Source organism: Platalea leucorodia (assembly GCF_965183815.1).
Source record: "Platalea leucorodia genome assembly, contig: HAP1_HAP1_SCAFFOLD_123, whole genome shotgun sequence".
Lineage (NCBI taxonomy): Eukaryota > Metazoa > Chordata > Aves > Pelecaniformes > Threskiornithidae > Platalea > Platalea leucorodia.
In genome coordinates, this window is record NW_028121414.1 from 97977 (window position 1) to 115904 (window position 17928).

At 52.7% G+C, this 17928-nt stretch overlaps 2 protein-coding genes across 2 annotated transcripts; one reads left to right on the top strand and one right to left on the bottom strand.

Annotated features, from left to right (window-relative positions):
• Positions 1-3792: 3792 nt before the first annotated feature.
• On the top strand, positions 3793-4581 carry LOC309603534 (olfactory receptor 14J1-like; the record flags this gene model as incomplete). The annotated part of the gene is made up of 1 exon (XM_082338355.1): positions 3793-4581. The coding sequence occupies one exon, from the start codon at positions 3793-3795 to the stop codon at positions 4579-4581; it is 789 nt and encodes a 262-aa protein (XP_082194481.1).
• Positions 4582-11377: 6796 nt separating this feature from the next.
• Positions 11378-12307, bottom strand: LOC309603535 (olfactory receptor 14A16-like; the record flags this gene model as incomplete). Its single annotated transcript, XM_082338356.1, has 1 exon — positions 11378-12307. One exon carries the CDS (start codon positions 12305-12307, stop codon positions 11378-11380), a length of 930 nt encoding a protein of 309 aa, XP_082194482.1.
• Positions 12308-17928: the final 5621 nt, after the last annotated feature.

Below are 17928 nucleotides of genomic sequence, written 5' to 3' on the forward strand. Positions count from 1 at the left end.
CGCCAGTCCCAAGACTGACCCCTGAGGAACACCACTCATCACTGGTCCTGTGCTGTCTCTGCAAGCCTTGGCATCTCATGGAGCTCTGTGGGCCTGGATTTAAACATTAAATTGAGTAGACACCCCGATCTCTGTAAGGCAATGTGGGGATGAACATGAGGCAACTGCCAGTAGAGTGAGTGGAGACCTAGTGAATACAGCTGATGGAGAAGAGAAAGAGGGAGCCTGAGCTCTCCCTGTGGCACATGGCTCCAGTGGTTCAGATGAATAACTCTCAAGGCTGCCCTGAACATAATGAGTGGGGGCAGGTTCACTTGCCCTCATTTGGGCATCAGCTGTCATTTCAGTTGGCCAAAGAAAATTCCCAGCAGCCTCTAAGAGGATTCCCCCAGATGTTGGCCTGTCTCTACGAACGGCTCCATTAGAGATTGCAGTTCCCTGCACAGATATTTGACCACCCCTGACAACTTAAATGTCACCAGGGGTTGTGTCTGAACAGCCCAATCCTGCCCTCCATCTCCATTAACAGGCATGGGAAGTGAGGCAAGGAGCTCCCATGCAGGTGCCTATTCTCTGCCCACCAGCACACCTGATGCAAGAGGACTCTCACCTCCTGTTGGTTTGTGTTGTGCGTGGGAGGGAGCTAAGTCCCCTTCTAGCCCCAGGACTGCAAACCCAGAAATGAGATGTGTCTATTGACTCATCAGCATCCCTTCCCTCAGCAGGGGTAATGCAGATCCCTCCTTGTCACTGTCTGCTTGTCCTGTCTCGTGATGGGACAAGGAAAGGTGATTCTCCTGCCCAAGTGTTTTCCTCATAGGAGAAATGACAGTGCTAGGAATAATTGTGTCTCCCCAGCTGAGGGAGGGAACATCAGTGACTCCTTCGGCCTGTTTCACAGCAGGTTCCCCTGGAGCCCCAGGGACACCTGGAGGGAGCCCAGAGGGGCAGAGAAAGTGGTGCCTTGGGCTGGGCCTCTGCTGCTGAGCTGGGCTGGGCTCCTGGGATGGAGGGAGCTGCTGGCAAGTGGGCAGCGCTGCAGAGAGACAGCTCTGCCCAGGAGCAGCTCCTCTGCAAAGCGCAGCAGGGCTGAGGGCACTGCCTGCAGGCATGGATGGGAGAGGAGCAAGGCAGAGAGAGGTTAAAGGCAGCCTGGGCTGGGAGGATACTGAGAACTCACCAGGAGAGAAATCTTCTTCACAGACAGTAAGTCTGTGGCTGCGGGGCATTGCGTCTGCAGATCCTGGTGGGATCTCCTAAAGCTGGCATGTGGCACAGGCTGTGAGATATGTAAGTACCACTCTCAGAGGTTCTCTGGTGTAGAGGAGGAGGACATGCTCCAGAGCAGGGACTCCCTGCTTCACCATCAGAGGGACAGAACAGGACGGCTGCCTTCTCCCAGGGATGGCTGCAGGGGTATAAAAATGGGTATGCAGCCAGGGGTGCCCAGGGCTGCCCTTCAGAGCAGGGTCCCTGCACCCCAGGGGGCTGTGTGCTGGGGCAGGGACTCTGCTGCCTGCCAGGGTCAGCACTCAGCCTGTCTGAGGAATTCACCATGGTGCTGCGGGGAGAAGCTGTGGGTGGAAGGAGCAGCCCCCAGCAAGGCAGGGTCCTTCTGCTGTTGAGAGGGTGCTGCATGGGTCAGGGCTGCTCACAGGTCCAGATCATCCCGAGAATATTTGTCTCAAGGACAAGATTAAGGCAGGGATTACTAGAAAGATAAGGAGATTTCCTGAGTCTGTCTTTACAGTTTCCTATTCCAGGGGGGTTGGGAGGGGGAGAGAAAAAGATAAAGGGAAAAGGAACTCTGAAGTTTAATAAGTCACTGAGACTCCTGAACTGTAACTCCGAGTGATCAGTAGGTCTGTCAGAAGCCACGTAACATGCCTTCAGTCACTCCTCTGCCTATGGACAGCACCAGCATCACCTCTGCTGGACCCATCAGGGTTCTTCTGACCTGCCCTTTTCGACCTGCAAACAGGAACACGCACCCAGCCAGTGCCCGGCAAACAGGGGGATGACCAAGGTGAGTGCACAAAGATTGGGATGGGGTCTGTGAGTGCTGACAGGGAAAAGACATGGCACAGGGAAACACCTCCCAGCAGGAAAATCTCCAGGCAGCAGGGATATGATCTGGGAATGAGAGGAAACTAAAACCAGAAATGCTGTGGGAGGGAGAATTCAGAAACCTTCATTTGATCCCCTCCAATGCAGACCCCTCCCTCTGAGCAAGCCCCCTTGCCTCCTCTCCCACCCACCAAAGCCTCTGCCCTCAGGGCTGGGGGCTCCAAGGCGTGAACCACCTCCTCTGCAGCCAGAGCTCCAGCAGAGCCGTGGTGCAGCTCTGCAGCCACGGGCCCAGTTCCCTCTGCAGAGCACAGGGGCTGAGAGCAGCTGCCCGGCAATGTTGGGGTCTGGGAGGTGGCGTGCACAGCTGGGGAAGGGGAATGCTGTCTGAGTGCCCCAATGCCTCTGCCCTGGCCTCTCTCAGCCACATCCTCACTGTGTTTTCCCTTGTTTCTCCACTGCTCTGTGTTATTGCTATTGTTATCTTGTTCTTGCTGCCAGGCTCTCTGGGGATGGGAATTTTTTTAGCTGCAAAGTCACAGGTGGATCTTGTGGGTCCTTTCATGCATTTGTGTCCATGGGAACACATGTCCCAGCTTTCCTGTAACCTGTGGGGCTGTGGGCAATGCAGTCTGTGGGGCTCGAGAATGAGCTGAATCTCCCTTCATCAGATGCCATCATTTGGACACTTGGCTATCTCCTTGAGGATTCCTTCCAAGCTGTGAGCTTCCCTCCAGGATGCAAACCTGTCCTATAGCACCTTTGTGTTATCTGAAGGCACCATGGAGAAGATCAGAGCTGCTATGACAGAGAATGTTCTTTTGGGTTTATGAAATGAGCTATGTGTGTCCTTGGCCTTAGGAGAGGGTGAGAAATTTAGTGGTCTGCAGTGGATACCTCTGCTCACAGCAGCGCTTGGTGGCTTTTCAGGGTAGTATGGGAGTGTGATCACCCTCCAGCTCAGAAAGGTGCAAGCCCAGAGAAGCTGGGAACAAGATGGATAAAAAGAATGGCTCTCCTCACTCTGCACTAAGCCACAGGCACTCCTCTTGCCTCGCAGGACTCCCTCTGCTCTCCCTGAGTGCAGCACAAATGCTGAGGCTTTCTGACATCCAAGAACACTCCCCAGGGTGCAAAGGGAGGAGGAGCTGTAAAAAACCCCAACCTCTCAGACTGCCTTCTGCCACCTCAGTTCCTTATCACTGGGAGTGCAGATGCTGACAGGCCCTTCTGCACTAGGAGTGGTTTCATGAGACAAGGTCGAACACCAGGACTGGCCCCTGCCCCCACTCTTCCCATGAACCCACTGCTGCAGAGCAGGGCTGACCTCTCGGCAGCCAGCGGGCAGAGCCCCTGCTCCTCATGGCATGTTCAGCCAACATCAACCAGGGCTCCAGCCACAGAGCTGAAGGAAGGTCTCCTAGAAAAGGAAAAGGGCATCTGCATGTAGCAGGGCGAGGGTGTATGAGATATGGCTTTGACTTTGCTCAGAGAAATCTCCCTTAACTTGTCACTGTTTTTTCCTTCTTGGACAGTGCCAATGCCCATAGACAGCAAATGTTCAACAGCAGCTCCATCATCCAGTTCTTCCTCCTGGCATTTGCAGACACACGGGAGCTGCAGCTCTTGCACTTCTGGCTCTTCCTGGGCATCTACCTGGCTGCCCTCCTGGGCAACGGCCTCATCATCGCTGCTGTAGCCTGCGACCACCAACTCCATACCCCCATGTACTTCTTCCTCCTCAACCTCTCCCTCCTTGACCTAGGCTCCATCTCCACCATTCTTCCCAAAGCCATGGCCAATTCCCTCTGGAACACTAGGGCCATCTCCTATGCAGGATGTGCTGCCCAGCTCTTTCTGTTTGTCTTCTTGGTAGGAGCAGAGTATTACATTCTCACCATCATGGCCTACGACCGCTACGTGGCCATCTGCAAACCCCTGTACTACGGGACCCTCCTGGGCAGCAGAGCTTGTGTCCACATGGCAGCAGCTGCCTGGGGCACTGGGTTCTTCAATTCTCTCCTTCACACTGCCAATACATTTTCCCTCCCCCTCTGCCAAGGCAATGCTGTGGACCAGTTCTTCTGTGAAATCCCCCAGATCCTCAAGCTCTCCTGCTCACACTCCTACCTCAGGGAGATTGGACTTATTGTATTTAGTGGTTTTCTTTTTTCGGGATGTTTTATTTTCATTGTGCTGTCCTATGTGCAGATCTTCAGGGCTGTGCTGAGGATCCCTTTTGAGCAGGGATGCCACAAAGCTTTTTCCACGTGCCTCCCTCACCTGGCTGTGGTCACCCTATTTATCAGCACTGGCATGTTTTCTTACCTGAAGCCCCACTCCATCTCCTCCCCGTCCCTGGATCTGGTGGTGGCAGTTCTGTACTCATTGGTGCCTCCAGCAGTGAACCCCCTCATCTACAGCATGAGAAACCAGCAGCTCAAGGGTGCAGTGTGGAAAATGGTGACTGGATGTTTTTCTGAAGCAATAAATTACCCATCATCTTCTGGGTAGTAGTTATAATGTAACTCATTGCAGGACCAGCATGACTTCTGAATTTTTTGTTGTTTCTGGTGGTTTTTCACTTGTGATAATGTTGTCATCTCCTTTCTAATTCACTGTCTGCTTTTCTTTTCTGACTGAGTGGCAGTGTAAATGAGGAGCCATGCTCCCTGTCTGTTTAAGCAAAATAAATGGCCTTTCAGTGACATTCTTTTTTTCTGTGATCCTTCCTCCAAGGCCTTTTTGGAACTGCAGGGACTGTACCTGGGTGCGTGGGTGGAGCGGAAAAAATTTCTGGCATGGCAGCACTGCCAGGGAGCACCAGCACTTGGTCTTCCAGGGCTGTTCTCCTTCCACTTCCACACTCTCTTCCTGATCCCTTGCATTGGTGTCAGCCCTGAGAGCTCTGGCAGCTTGGTCACAGTCGTGCTGTGTGGTCGTCCTGTGACCGCAGGCAGGGACAGGCAATGGGCACTTCTGTGACAGAGCTGGCTCCCATAACAGCATTTCCATAAAGAAGGGTGATCTCCTCACGGCAGTGCCTGAAGGCTTAGGTCTTCTTCCAAAAAGTCTCTCAGACCATGTCCAAGAAAGCAGACAGCAAATGAAAACACCAATGTACAGCTAAAGAATGTGAGTGTGCAGGGTTGCGGCCAACAGCAGCGTCCTCACACAGCCAGGCCTCCTGAGAGAGACCTGAAGGACCAGCAGAGAAGGGTCTGGCTTGTGCCTGTGTTCGCTGGACACCCCAGGGCAATCATCCTGCACTAGCCTGTCTCAACCACCATTGCCAACACTGGCCTCTCACCCCAGCTCCCAGAGGTTCTTTATCCCTCCATGGAAGGTCACCAAAGGAGTAGGTCAGAAGTCCATGTTTGCATTGTACAGAGGAGATGTAAGCACGCACATCACGTACATGAGCTGAGATGAACCCGAGTGAGCACAAATGCCATCAGCTCTTCCTTGGGGTTCCATGAAGGCCTGTGGGACAGATGGAGCCTCCAGGTCACTTCACGTTGGGAGTAACATCCCCTGGGAAACCACCTGAATGCAGCACTGGGATGTGCTTCCTTGAGCCGAGGCCGCCGTGTCCATTCCTCATGACAAGGGGCATCTCAGATGAATGCAGAGCAGGGCGATACACCACAGGGCTGAGGTGCCTCCCAGCCCCTGGCAGTGGCAGCAGGAGGCCAGAGAGCCGTTATGCCTGCTGCAGTGCCCTGCCTCTGTGCGTAAGAGGGAAAGACTGTGTCTCTGAATACCCCTGGGTGCATAAGGAGACTACGAGGCCAGCTCAGATGTGGACGCCCGACAGAACCCTGCCCTTTCTGTGTGTGACTCCAGGAACAAACCCCACTGGCCCAGGGGGATTCATCTCAGCTGCCTGGGACAGGCTCCTTGCAAGGGCTCCTGTCTGCCAAGTCATCCTTGCCTGTGATTCTGGATTGTGCTCTCAAAAGTGCCAGAGCCATCAGAGAGGTTCTGGGGTCCCTGGAAAAGGCAGATGCTAATCCCATCTTCAAGAAGGGGAGGAATGAGAACTGGGAGAATTACAGACTGGTCAGCCTACCTCTGTCCCTGGGAAGGGGATGGGACATGTCCTCCTGCAGCCATTTCCAGGCACTTGAAAGACAAGAAAAGGATTTCTGAACCAAAAAGGGCAAGGGAAAGAATGGTGTGTTGTGTACATGCAATTTTGCAAGGCCTTGGTCTCCTGTGGTGTCCTTATAGCCAGATCAGTGCTATCCGGGCTGAAGAAGCGGACATTGGGCAGGAATCTGGCTGGATGATCAAGCCCACATGTCACCAGTGGTACAAAGTCCTCTGTGCAGCCAGCTGCTGTTGGCATCCCTCAGTGACCAGCACTTGGGCCAACACTGTTGAACGTCTTTATTATCCCCCTGTGTGATGTGATGGAGCGCACTTTCAGCTCCTTTCTGGATGATGCAAAGCTGGGCGGAGGCCTTGAACAACCTCATCTGGTTCACCCTGCCTTGAGCAGGAGAGTGAGGCAAGATGATGTTCAGGGCTCTCTTCAGACACGATTTATTCTATGGCTCACTGAATCTTTCCCTTGGAGAGGTTTTTGAAGACAGAATAAGTGGAGGTCTGTGATGATCGCCCTGGGGCAGCTTGCTCACGGTGTGCAGGGACTATGGCACAGAGCAGGTCCTGCTCTGCTGGCCCTTCAGGTCTCTGCCAGGCCTGGCTGTGTGAGGACACTGCTGCGTGCCCCCACCCTCCACACTCACACAGCTGAGCTGTACGCTGGTGTTTTCGCTTCCTGGGAACTTTCCAGCCCAGCCCCTCCCCAGCTCTCCCCACCTCCTCTGCCCTCTCCCCATCCCATCCCAGGAGAGCAGCCCAGTCTGGGCTGGCCCCATGGCAATGCCAGCCACAGGGTGCTGCAGAGCTCTGGGCACTCACCCCACAGCCCCAGCCCCTCTGAAGGGCACAGCAGCTTTTACAGGGCAGAGAGGTGTCTCAGCCTCCCCAGCAGCCCCAGGCCTGGAGGCTGGCCATGACAGCAGGAAACAGAGGGCTGTGACAGTGTCCCTCCTGTCATCATGCTCAGGAGATCCCCACCACCAGCAGCCTGCTTCCCCCCTGTGCCAGTCCTGTTCCCCAGAACAGCGCGAGGGTCCTGGCCCTGGGGCTCCTCTGGTAGCTCCTGCTGCCCCAGCAGCACAGCAGCCTGCCCCAGCTGGACACACAGGAACGGGGTGCTCTTTTTATTTCTCCCCTCCACAGCCTTGGGGCCCTGCTCTTCTCCCTGGACACCCCTTCTCCCCAGGGAGACTTTCCCCAGGTGAGTGTGTCCATGCTGGCCTGGCCGGCCGTTCCTGCACCCCTGGCCACGTTCCCCACAGGGCCCTGAGCTGGCAGTGCTGCTCTGCAGAGCGAAGGGACTGTGGTGCCCTGGGGCCATGGGGTGGCCCTGCAGTGGCCATGCTGGTCAGGGTGAGAAGCAGACCCAGCCAGGCAGGGATCACTGCTGCTCAGCCCCTTACCCTCTTCCACTTCCCAACTGGCCTAGGACCAAGGAAGGTGCTCAGTAGGACCCTGACACATTTCCATATGCCTCTGCGTTTGGCTGCTGCACTAAACCTGACACGTGGTGTTTCAGCTAGGGTGTCATGGATCACTCTCCAGTGTCATGTCCCTTGGCCTTCTGCTTGCTAACAGCCCATCCTGGGACGGCAGAGAAAGAGAGCCCTTGGATGCAGCCCATCCGCTCAGTACACTCCGAAGGGGTGAGCTTGCTTAAGGAGCCCCTGACTTGATCCTCATCCACTGCTGGTTGTTCTCTTCCTCCTTGAGTCCTGCCTGAGGGCTCAAAGTGCTGGGAGAGCTTGCTGGTGAAGACAGAGGAAAAGAAGACATCATGTACTTCAGACCGAGCTGCATCTACTCTTCCTAAATTCAGCAGTGGCCCACTTCACCTTTCTGTGGTTTTGTCATGGTTAAGGAAGATGTAGCAGCTTACCTTGTTGCCCCTTGACATCCCTTGCAAGCTTGATCTTTTGGGGAGTTTTGACTCACCTAACACAATCCTTATTTCTCCTGACAACGTTTCTAAACTCCTCCTTTGGAGCCTCTCCCTGCTTCCACCTCCTGCGTGCTGCCTTTGGCACAGGACCTCAGCCATGAGGTTCCTGTTCAGCTCAGTGGGTTTCCTGAGGTGAAGGGTTGTTTCCCTGCGTATGAGGACAGACCCTTCCTGTGCCCGGAGGAACATGTCCTTAAAGGCCTCTCAGCTTTTGTAGATTTTTCCCTTTCAGAGCTTCTTCTCCATGGGATCTCGTACTACCAGAACTCTGAGCAGGGCAACGTCTGCTTCTCTCAGAGAGAGATCCCAAACCTGAGCTCTGCTGTTCTCCTGCCTTACATCCCTTGGGAACGGGGATGCAACTATTTCATGGTCACCACAGCCAAGGCTGACACTTCAACATCCCTGACCAGCCCTGACTCACCCTTTTGGCCAGCTTGGCAGCTGGGAAAAGAAGTTGACCCCGAGATTCTCCAGGACCCCATGGGACTGTTTGCACCCAAGCACTTTGCCCGTCCATTGAGTGCAACTGTCGCTGATCTGTGGACTTCCTCGGGCTGCCTACAGAAGACTTTGTCCCCTTCCTCACCCTGACTGAGTGGTTCTAACTCCCACTTTCATGTCACCTTCACTGGTTTCTCCTCTGTTCCTCACCCACAAATGCTCATGCAGCCTGTCTTCTGCCCCACCATACATTCGACCTGCCCCATCCTTCATAGAGGGCATGCCCCGGTCTCATTCTCCCACCCTCACCAATCACCCTCAGTGTCTCCTAAAGAGCCTGTATCTAACCATGAGAGACCCAACGCTGTGCAACCTGTCCCACCACATCACCGCAGTGGTTCCCTCAGAAGCTCCGTGATGGAATAAGGGGCTCCAGATGCTCCTGCCTGTGTCCCAGGCTGAGGGCATTGGTGCACACTCCGGTTGCAGCAGCTCAGCAAAGGCTTCTCATGGAGAAAACTGGAACCAAGCACCCAGGACCCCGCGTATGCAAAGGCTTTGCTTCAGAGCAAAGACGTGCTGGGAAGGATGGCAGGTGGCAATGTAATGATGAAATGAGGTGCTCATGAAGACAACAAACCCTGCAGTCTCTGAGGCAGAGAAACGCAGACTTGGGCCATGATGGCCTTGCAAGAGAGAAGTTTGCTGCCTGAGCTGACTTGGCAGCACCTTGTGCCAATCTCCAGGAACACAAGGTACCCCTGAGAAAGTCCCTAGGTGAGGTAAGCCAGCACTCCAGCCAGCCTGTGGACATCAGTGGCATGGGGTTTTTTCAGTATCATCAGGTAGGTGGGTAGAAGAGAGGGGAGAAGAGAACTGTTAGGGGTTGAGAGTACCGGGACATGAGCGGAGACCCTGGTGTGATGCGTCTCCCAGTCTTGCAGCACATGTGGGTGTAGACGAGATGGACCTTGCCTCCTTGCCGGGGTGTTGGCATTCAGGTGCTGGCACAAAGGCACTGGACTCCTTTGGGAGGCCCTGCTGTGTCTTCCCAGACCCCACTCCAGTGGGACATGGCTTTCCTGGAGGTCCTGTGCCATGTTTGCCAGCCACAGGCAGTTTCACTGGGCACCCCAGCCTCCCCTGGCATGGCACTAGAGGCCTTTCTGATGCCATTTAAAACAGAGCCTTGAAACAATGTAGGTGCCTTCACTGCAGGGATGTGCACGTGCCTGAATTTTGCAGTGAGCTGAGCTCTAGGGAGTGCAGTGGATGGTGCTGCAAGACAGATCTGACCCTCCTTCTCATGCACTCCTCCTCTTGGTCAGCTGAAAGTCCAGCAGCTGCCATGGAAATGTGGGTCTGACAGACGTTCAGATGCCCTAAACATTGGGTGTAACCTGAGGTGGCCAAGGGACCCTTCCCACCAGCCCCATAGCTGATGCTCAGGCAGGTGTGGGTGTCCCAGGTCTGTTCCATCAGAGCTTGCAGACACATCCACAAGTCTTGGACCACCCCTGGCACCTCAAATGCCACCAGGACTTTGTGTGAGAGCAGCTGACTGCCACTCCCCATCCCCATGGATCCCAGTGGGTGCTCAGGGCAGGGGCTGGTCTGCAGGCACCTATTTTGTGCACCCTGAGCTGAAGCAAGAGGAATCCCAGGTGCTGTGGGTCTGTGGGGTGCATGGGGGAGAGCTGAACCCCACTGCAGTCTCTGGCCTCCTCACCAGAGAGGAGACACCTTATGGGCTCTGCTGTATCCCTGCCCTGCGCTGGGGGGTGTGGGATATCTGAAAAGCCAAGGACATGTAGTGAGCAACCCAGACTCAGACTATGTGGACTTAATCTGCATTTAACACAAGAGGAATTCAAGGATGCTGCGAAGGTCGACTGCGGTTTGGAAGACATGAAACAAGCAGATTAAGAGGAAGAAACTATTGGCTTGCAATGTTGAAAACAAGATATGGGAGAAGCGGGCGGTGCGTGTGAACTATTGTTATGAACGAATCAGAATATCGCTAGTAGCGCATGAACAGCATATTGCCAAACATAGTTAACCAATTAGCGATAAGTTTATGCATGATTAGGAAGGCAAGAAACTATATTAACTAAGCTGTGTATGTAATAAACCGACATTTTGCTTGATCATATTGATCGTGTGCTGTGTCCGTGACTTCCGCGTCAGCACCCAGTGATCCCCATGAAACTGTGGAGTCCTTCTTTGTGGATTCCTTGATTTAGTTCTTTACTTTCGGTGGACTTCACCTCTGAGGGTGTTTCACCTTCTGAGTCTCCATTCATTCCAACCGCAGGGCACGTGGTGAGTCCTCATCCTCTCTTCTCCCCTCCAAATTAATTTTCAAAGAGTCTGGTACATGCCATCAGTCCTATTATACAGGAAGCAACCTGAGGAGATAATGGGGAGCTCATGGACCATCTCCACTGCCATTGGTCACCAAGAAGAAAGCCTTTAAAAGCAGAACTTTTGTTCCAATGGAACCCAATATTACCAAAACCACCAAGAACAAAAGGAGAACAGAAACTTTAAAAGACCACTTCCTTGGACATATTTTTTGAAGCAATTTTGGAGGAAGAGCACAGACTTCAGGCATTGCACCCAGGAGATGAGCTTTTATTGAAGAGCTGCTATCTGACAGGCCAACTGTGACACAGTGTTGTGCAAGGATTGAACCTCCACAGAAGGAGTACAAACCAAAAAATTATCTCTAAGTAGAATTATCACAAGAGAAAAAAGCAGGCTCGTGGCCTAAGATAAACTCTGGGAAATGTGCAGAGGAGGGGAGCCAGGTTGTCAGTTAAACAGCACCGATTGGATCAGTTTCCATAAGGCATCCTTGAGCTGCTGGTTCCTCATGCTGTAGATGAGGGGGTTCACTGCTGGAGGCACCACTGAGTACAGCACTGCCACCACCAGATCCAGGGATGGGGAGGAGATAGCGGGGGGCTTCAGGTAGGCAAACGTGCCAGTACTGACATATAGAGAAAACACGGCCAGGTGAGGGAGGCACGTGGAAAAGGCTTTGTGCCTTCCTTGCTCAGAGGGAATCCTCAGCACGGCCCTGAAGATCTGCACATAGGACACCACAATGAAAACAAAACAGCCAAATTCCACAAAGACAATAACCACAATAAGCCCAACCTCCCTGAGGTAGGAGTGTGAGCAGGAAAGCTTGAGGATGTGGGGGATTTCACAGAAGAACTGGTCCAAGGCATTGCCGTGGCAGAGGGGTAGTGAAAATGTATTGGCAGTGTGGAGCACAGCATTGAGAAACCCAGTGCCCCAGGCAGCTGCTGCCATGTGGACACAAGCTCTGCTGCCCAGGAGGGTCCCATAGTGCAGGGGTTTGCAGATCGCCACATAGCGGTCATAGGCCATGATGGTGAGGAGACAGAACTCTGCTGAAATCAAAAAGACAAATAGAAAGAGCTGGGCAGCACATCCTGCATAGGAGATGGCCCTGGAGTCCCAGAGGGAATTGGCCATGGCTTTGGTTACCGTGGTGGAGATGCAGCCCAGATCAAGGAGGGAGAGGTTGAGGAGGAAGAAGTACATAGGGGTGTGGAGGTGGTGGTCACAGGCTATGACAGTGATGATGAGGCCGTTGCCCAGGAGTGCAGCCAGGTAGATGCCCAGGAAGAGCCAGAAGTGCAAGAGCTGCAGCTCCCGTGTGTCTGCAAATGCCAGGAGAAGGAACTGGGTCATGGAGCTGCTGTTGGACATTTTGTCCCTCTGCACTTGGGAATCTGTTCAAGAAAGTAAAGGAAGGGAGAAGTTAGGGCAGACTGCTTTGAGAAAAATCTTTTCCATTTCTCATAGAAACACCCCAAACTGCCTTTCACTTTTCAGGAATAGCTTTGGTGAGCTCTGGTTGGTGCTGGACGAGAGTGGCCCAGGGAGCAGGAGGCTCTGCTGGGGGCTCTGCAGGAGTCAGTCCTGCCCTACAACAATAAGGAAATAGGAACATGGGGTAATCTCAGATTAAATGCACTCATGATATCAAAGAGCTTTTCAGCATTGTGGCTCCCAATTCACCTGACTGCAGAGCAGAGCTGTGGGGATTTTGGATTGTGCCTTCTGTTCTAGTTGCCCCAGCACAGCTGAGGAGTGGTTTCAATGCAGCAGGTTTCAATTGCTCCAGGGAAAGCATCTGCACTGCAGGGGATGGCAGGGAGATGCCTGAATCCCTCCTCCCACAGCATTTCTGGCAGCAGGTCTCTCTTCCTTTCTGCCCATGTCTCTGCTGCCTGCAGCTCTTGGCCACGACCTCTTTCTCTGTCCCCACGGCTCCTCCCTCTCCATGCTCACAGAGCCCATCCCTCCTGCTGTGTGCTCAGCTCTGCCCTGCAGGCACCTCCTGGCAGCAGGGCACTGCCCAGTGGCATCTCTGTGTGTGCAGGGGCTAAGGAGCAGCTCAGATAAGTCCTAGCGAGAACTGGGGTCTCATTGGCTACTCCAGAGCAGCGAAATAAATTCCCATCTCCTGCTGCCCACCCTGCAAACCAAGAGGACACCACTCAAAGCACAGATTTCTTCCCTTTCAGGTAATCCCCTACCTTGACATCCATCGTTAAAATAAAATCTCTGCAAATGTCCTTCAGGTGATGTAGAAGTCTGAGAAACCCTGACCCACGCTGCACTCTCTGGACAGTGAACAATCCTGCCCTGTGTGGGATCCCTCCTTCCACACAGCTTCTCCCCACAGTGTTGTAGAAAACTCCCTGGGCAGGCTGAGTGCTGACCCTTGTAGGTGGCAGAGTCCCTGCCCCAGCACACAGCCCCCTGGTGTGCAGGGACCCTGCTCGGAAGGACAGCCCTGGGAACCCCTGGCTGCACACCGATCTTCAAAACCCCAGAAGAAGGGAGCCGTCATGCCCTATCCTTCTGATGCTGCACACATCCTGCAGCACATCCTCCTCCTCTACATTAGAGAAACTGTGAGAATCCTCCAGAAAATCCCATAGGCTATGGGATGTAGCAGCTTTTGGAGATCCCTCCAGGAACACCAGTTACATTGTCCTGCACCCAGGGACTTACCATTCAGAGGGCTGTGAAGATCTCTCCCATGCAGTGAGCTATCAGCATCCTCCCACTCCACACTGCCTTACAGTCTCTCTGCCTCACCCCTCTCCTCTCAGCACTTGCAGGCAGTGCCCTCAGCCCTGCTGTGCTTTGCAGAGGAGCTGCTCCTGGGCAGAGCTGTCTCTCTGCAGGGCTGCCCAGTTGCCATCAGCTCCCTCCATCCCAGGAGCCCAGCCCAGCTCAGCAGCAGAGGCCCAGCCCAAGGCACCACTTTCTCTGCCCCTCTGGGCTCCCTCCAGGTGTCCCTGGGGATCCAGGGGAACCTGCTGGGAAACAGGCTGAAGGCATCACTCATGTTCCCTCCCTCAGCTGAGGAGAGACAAGTATTCCTAGCACTGTCATTTCTCCTATGAGGAAAAGATTTGGGCATGAGAATCACCTTTCCTTGTCCCATCATTAGACAGGGCACCTAGACAGTGACAGAAAAATTTACACTTTCTGAAAGATGGGATTCACAGAGTCAATCGAGGCATCTCTGGGGTTGTTTAGTCTGGAGAAGAGGAGGCTGAGGGGAGACCTTATTGCTCTCTACAACTACCTGCAAGGAGGTTGTAGTGAGGTGGGGGTCGGTCTCTTCTCCCTAGTAACAAGTGATAGAACGAGAGGAAACGGCCTCAAGCTGCGCCAGGGGAGGTTCAGGTTAGATATTAGGAAAAACTTCTTCACCGAAAGGGTGGTCAAGCACTGGCACAGGCTGCCCAGGGAAGTGGTTGAGTCTCCATCCCTGGAGGTATTTAAAGAATGGATAGATGTGGTGTTCGAGGACATGGTATAGATGGACTTGGCAGTGGTAGGTTGATGGTTGGACTCAATGATCTTTTTGGGGTCTTTTCCAACCTTGATGATTCTATAATTCTATGATCTCAATCAGGATCTGTAGTCCTGGTGGTGGAAAGGGACTCAGCTCCCTCCCATGCCTGCCACAAACCCAGAGGAGGTGGGATTCCTCTTGCCTCATTTCAGCTGTGCAGAACATAGGCACCTGCATGTGAGCAGCTTGTCTCAGCTCCCATGCTCATCATTGGAGAGGGATGCGAGGAGTGAGATGCAAATGTCTGGTGACATTTGAGGTGCCAGGGGTGGTCCAAGACATGGGCAGGGAACTGTAAACTGAAATGGAGCAGCTCATACAGACAGGGCAGGATCTGAGGTCATCCTCTTGGAGGCTGTTGAGAATTTCCTTTGGCCTTCTGAAATGACAGCTGATGCTGTCTAACAGAGAGTGGAGACTGACAGTAGACTATCGGGGCCTGAATGAAGTCACGCCACCACTGAGCGCTGCCGTACCAGACATGTTAGAACTTCAATATGAATTGGAGTCAAAGGCAGCCAAGCGGTATGCCACCACTGACATCGCTAATGCATTTTTCTCAATCCCTTTGGCAGGAGAGTGCAGGCCACAGTTTGCTTTCACTTGGAGGGGGGTCCAGTACACCTGGAATCGACTGCCCCAGGGATGGAAACACAGCCCCACCATTTGCCATGGACTGATCCAGACTACATTGGAACAGGGTGGGGCTCCAGAACACCTGCAATACATTGATGACATCATCGTGTGGGGCGACACAGCAGCAGAAGTTTTTGAGAAAGGGAAGCAAATAGTCCAAATCCTTCTGGAGGCTGGCTTTGCCATAAAACAAAGTAAGGTCAAGGGACCTGCACAGGAGATCCAGTTTTTGGGAATAAAATGGCAAGATGGGCGTCGTCAGATCCCAATGGATGTGATCAACAAAATAACAGCCATGTCTCCACCAACCAGCAAAAAGGAAACACAGGCTTTCTTGGGCGTTGTGGGTTTTTGGAGAATGCATATTCCAAATTACAGTCTCACCGTAAGCCCTCTCTATCAAGTGACCCGGAAGAAGAACGATTTCAAATGGGGCCCTGAGCAACGACAAGCCTTTGAACAAATCAAACAGGAGATAGTCCATGCAGTAGCCCTTGGGCCAGTCCGGGCAGGACAAGATGTAAAAAATGTGCTCTACACTGCAGCCGGGGAGAATGGCCCTACCTGGAGCCTCTGGCAAAAAGCACCAGGGGAGATTTGAGGTCGACCCCTAGGGTTTTAGAGTCGGGGATACAGAGGATCCAAGGCTGGCTATACTCCAACTGAAAAAGAGATATTAGCAGCATATGAAGGAGTTTGAGCTGCTTCAGAAGTGGTTGGTACTGAGGCACAGCTCCTCTTGGCACCCCGACTGCCAGTGCTGGGCTGGATGTTCAAAGGGACGGTCCCCTCTACACATCAAGCAACTAACGCTACATGGAGTAAGTGGGTCACACTGATCACACAGCGGGCTCGAATAGGAAACCCCAGTGGCCCAGGAATCTTGGAAGTGATCATGGACTGGCCAGAAGGCAAAGATTTCAGAATATCGCCAGAGGAGGAGGTGACGCGTGCTGAGGAGGCCCCACTGTATAATAAAGTACCAGAAAATGAGAAGCAATATGCCCTGTTCACTGATGGGTCCTGTCGTCTTGTGGGGAAACATCGGAGGTGGAAAGCTGCTGTATGGAGTCCTGTACGACAAGTTACAGAAACTGCTGAAGGAGATGAATTGAGTCAGTTCGCAGAGGTGAAAGCCATCCAGCTGGCTTTAGATATTGCCGAACGAGAGAAGTGGCCAATGCTCTATCTGTGTACTGACTCATGGATGGTGGCAAATGCCCTGTGGGGATGGTTACAGCAATGGAAGCAGAGCAACTGGCAGCGCAGAGGCAAACCCATCTGGGCTGCTGCATTGTGGCAAGATATTGCTGCCCGGATAGAGAAGCTGGTTGTAAAAGTACGTCATGTAGATGCTCATGTACGCAAGAGTCGGGCCACTGAAGAACATCAAAACAATCAGCAGGTGGATCAGGCTGCTAAGATTGAAGTGGCTCAAGTGGACCTGGACTGGCAACATAAGGGTGAATTATTTCTAGCTCGGTGGGCCCATGACACCTCAGGCCACCAAGGAAGAGATGCAGCATATAGATGGGCTCGTGATCGAGGGGTGAACTTCACCATGGACACTATTGCACAGGTTAGCCATGAATGCGAAACATGCACTGCAATCAAGCAAGCCAAGCAGTTCAAGCCTCTCAGGGATGGAGGACGATGGCTGAAATATCAATATGGGGAGGCCTGGCAGATTGATGATATCACACTCCCACAAACCTGCCAAGGCAAGCGCCATGTGCTTACAATGGTGGAAGCAACCACCGGATGGCTGGAAACATATCACGTGCCCCATGCCACTGCCCGGAACACTATCCTGGGCCTTGAAAAGCAAGTCCTGTGGTGACATGGCACCCCAGAAAGAATTGAGTCAGATAACGGAACTCATTTCGAAACAGCCTCATAGACACCTGGGCCAAAGAGCATGGAATTGAGTGGGTATATCACATCCCCTATCATGCACCAGCCTCTGGGAAAATCGAACGATACAATGGACTGTTAAAGACTACACTAAAAGCAATGGGTGGTGGGACATTCAAACACTGGGATACACATTTAGCAAAGGCCACCTGGGTAGTCAACACTAGGGGATCTGCCAATCGAGCAGGCCCTGCCCAGTCAAGACTTTTACGTACTGTAGAGGGGGATAAAGTCCCTGTAGTGCACCTAAAAAATATGACGGGGAAGACGGCCTGGGTTACTCCTGCTTCAGGCAGAGGTAAACCCATTCGTGGGATTGCTTTTGCTCAAGGACCTGGATGCACTTGGTGGGTGATGCGGGAGGATGGGGAAGTCCGATGTGTACCTCAAGGGGATTTGGTTTTGGGTGAAAATAGACAATGAACTGAATTGTATAATGTTAGTTGCTATATAATACCGGATGTCATCACTACTATGGTTGTTATGTGCCATATCAACAGTATACAGTAAGAATCACCCAAATTAATGAAGAATGAACTTTGAGGAAACCGAGCAAAGTATAGCAGTGATGGAACCAGAACTGGCTTCAGCATGCAACAACCCAACACCGCACACCATCTCTCCTGCCCTGAAAGACTGTTATGACAGATGAAGCCCAGAGTCATGGACTAAATGAACTCAACAAACATTTGTGGAGGGATAGCCTACAGACGAGGAAAATTATATCTATATGTGTGTGTATATATATATATATATAAACAAATCAAAAGACTGGAAAAGTGGTAGTGATTAATTGGAATGTATTTGAAAGTGTAAGACCTGGGCATGACGTATATGGTATGGAATAAGGGGTGGATACTGTCCTGGTTTCAGCTGGGATAGAGTTAATTTTCTTCTTAGT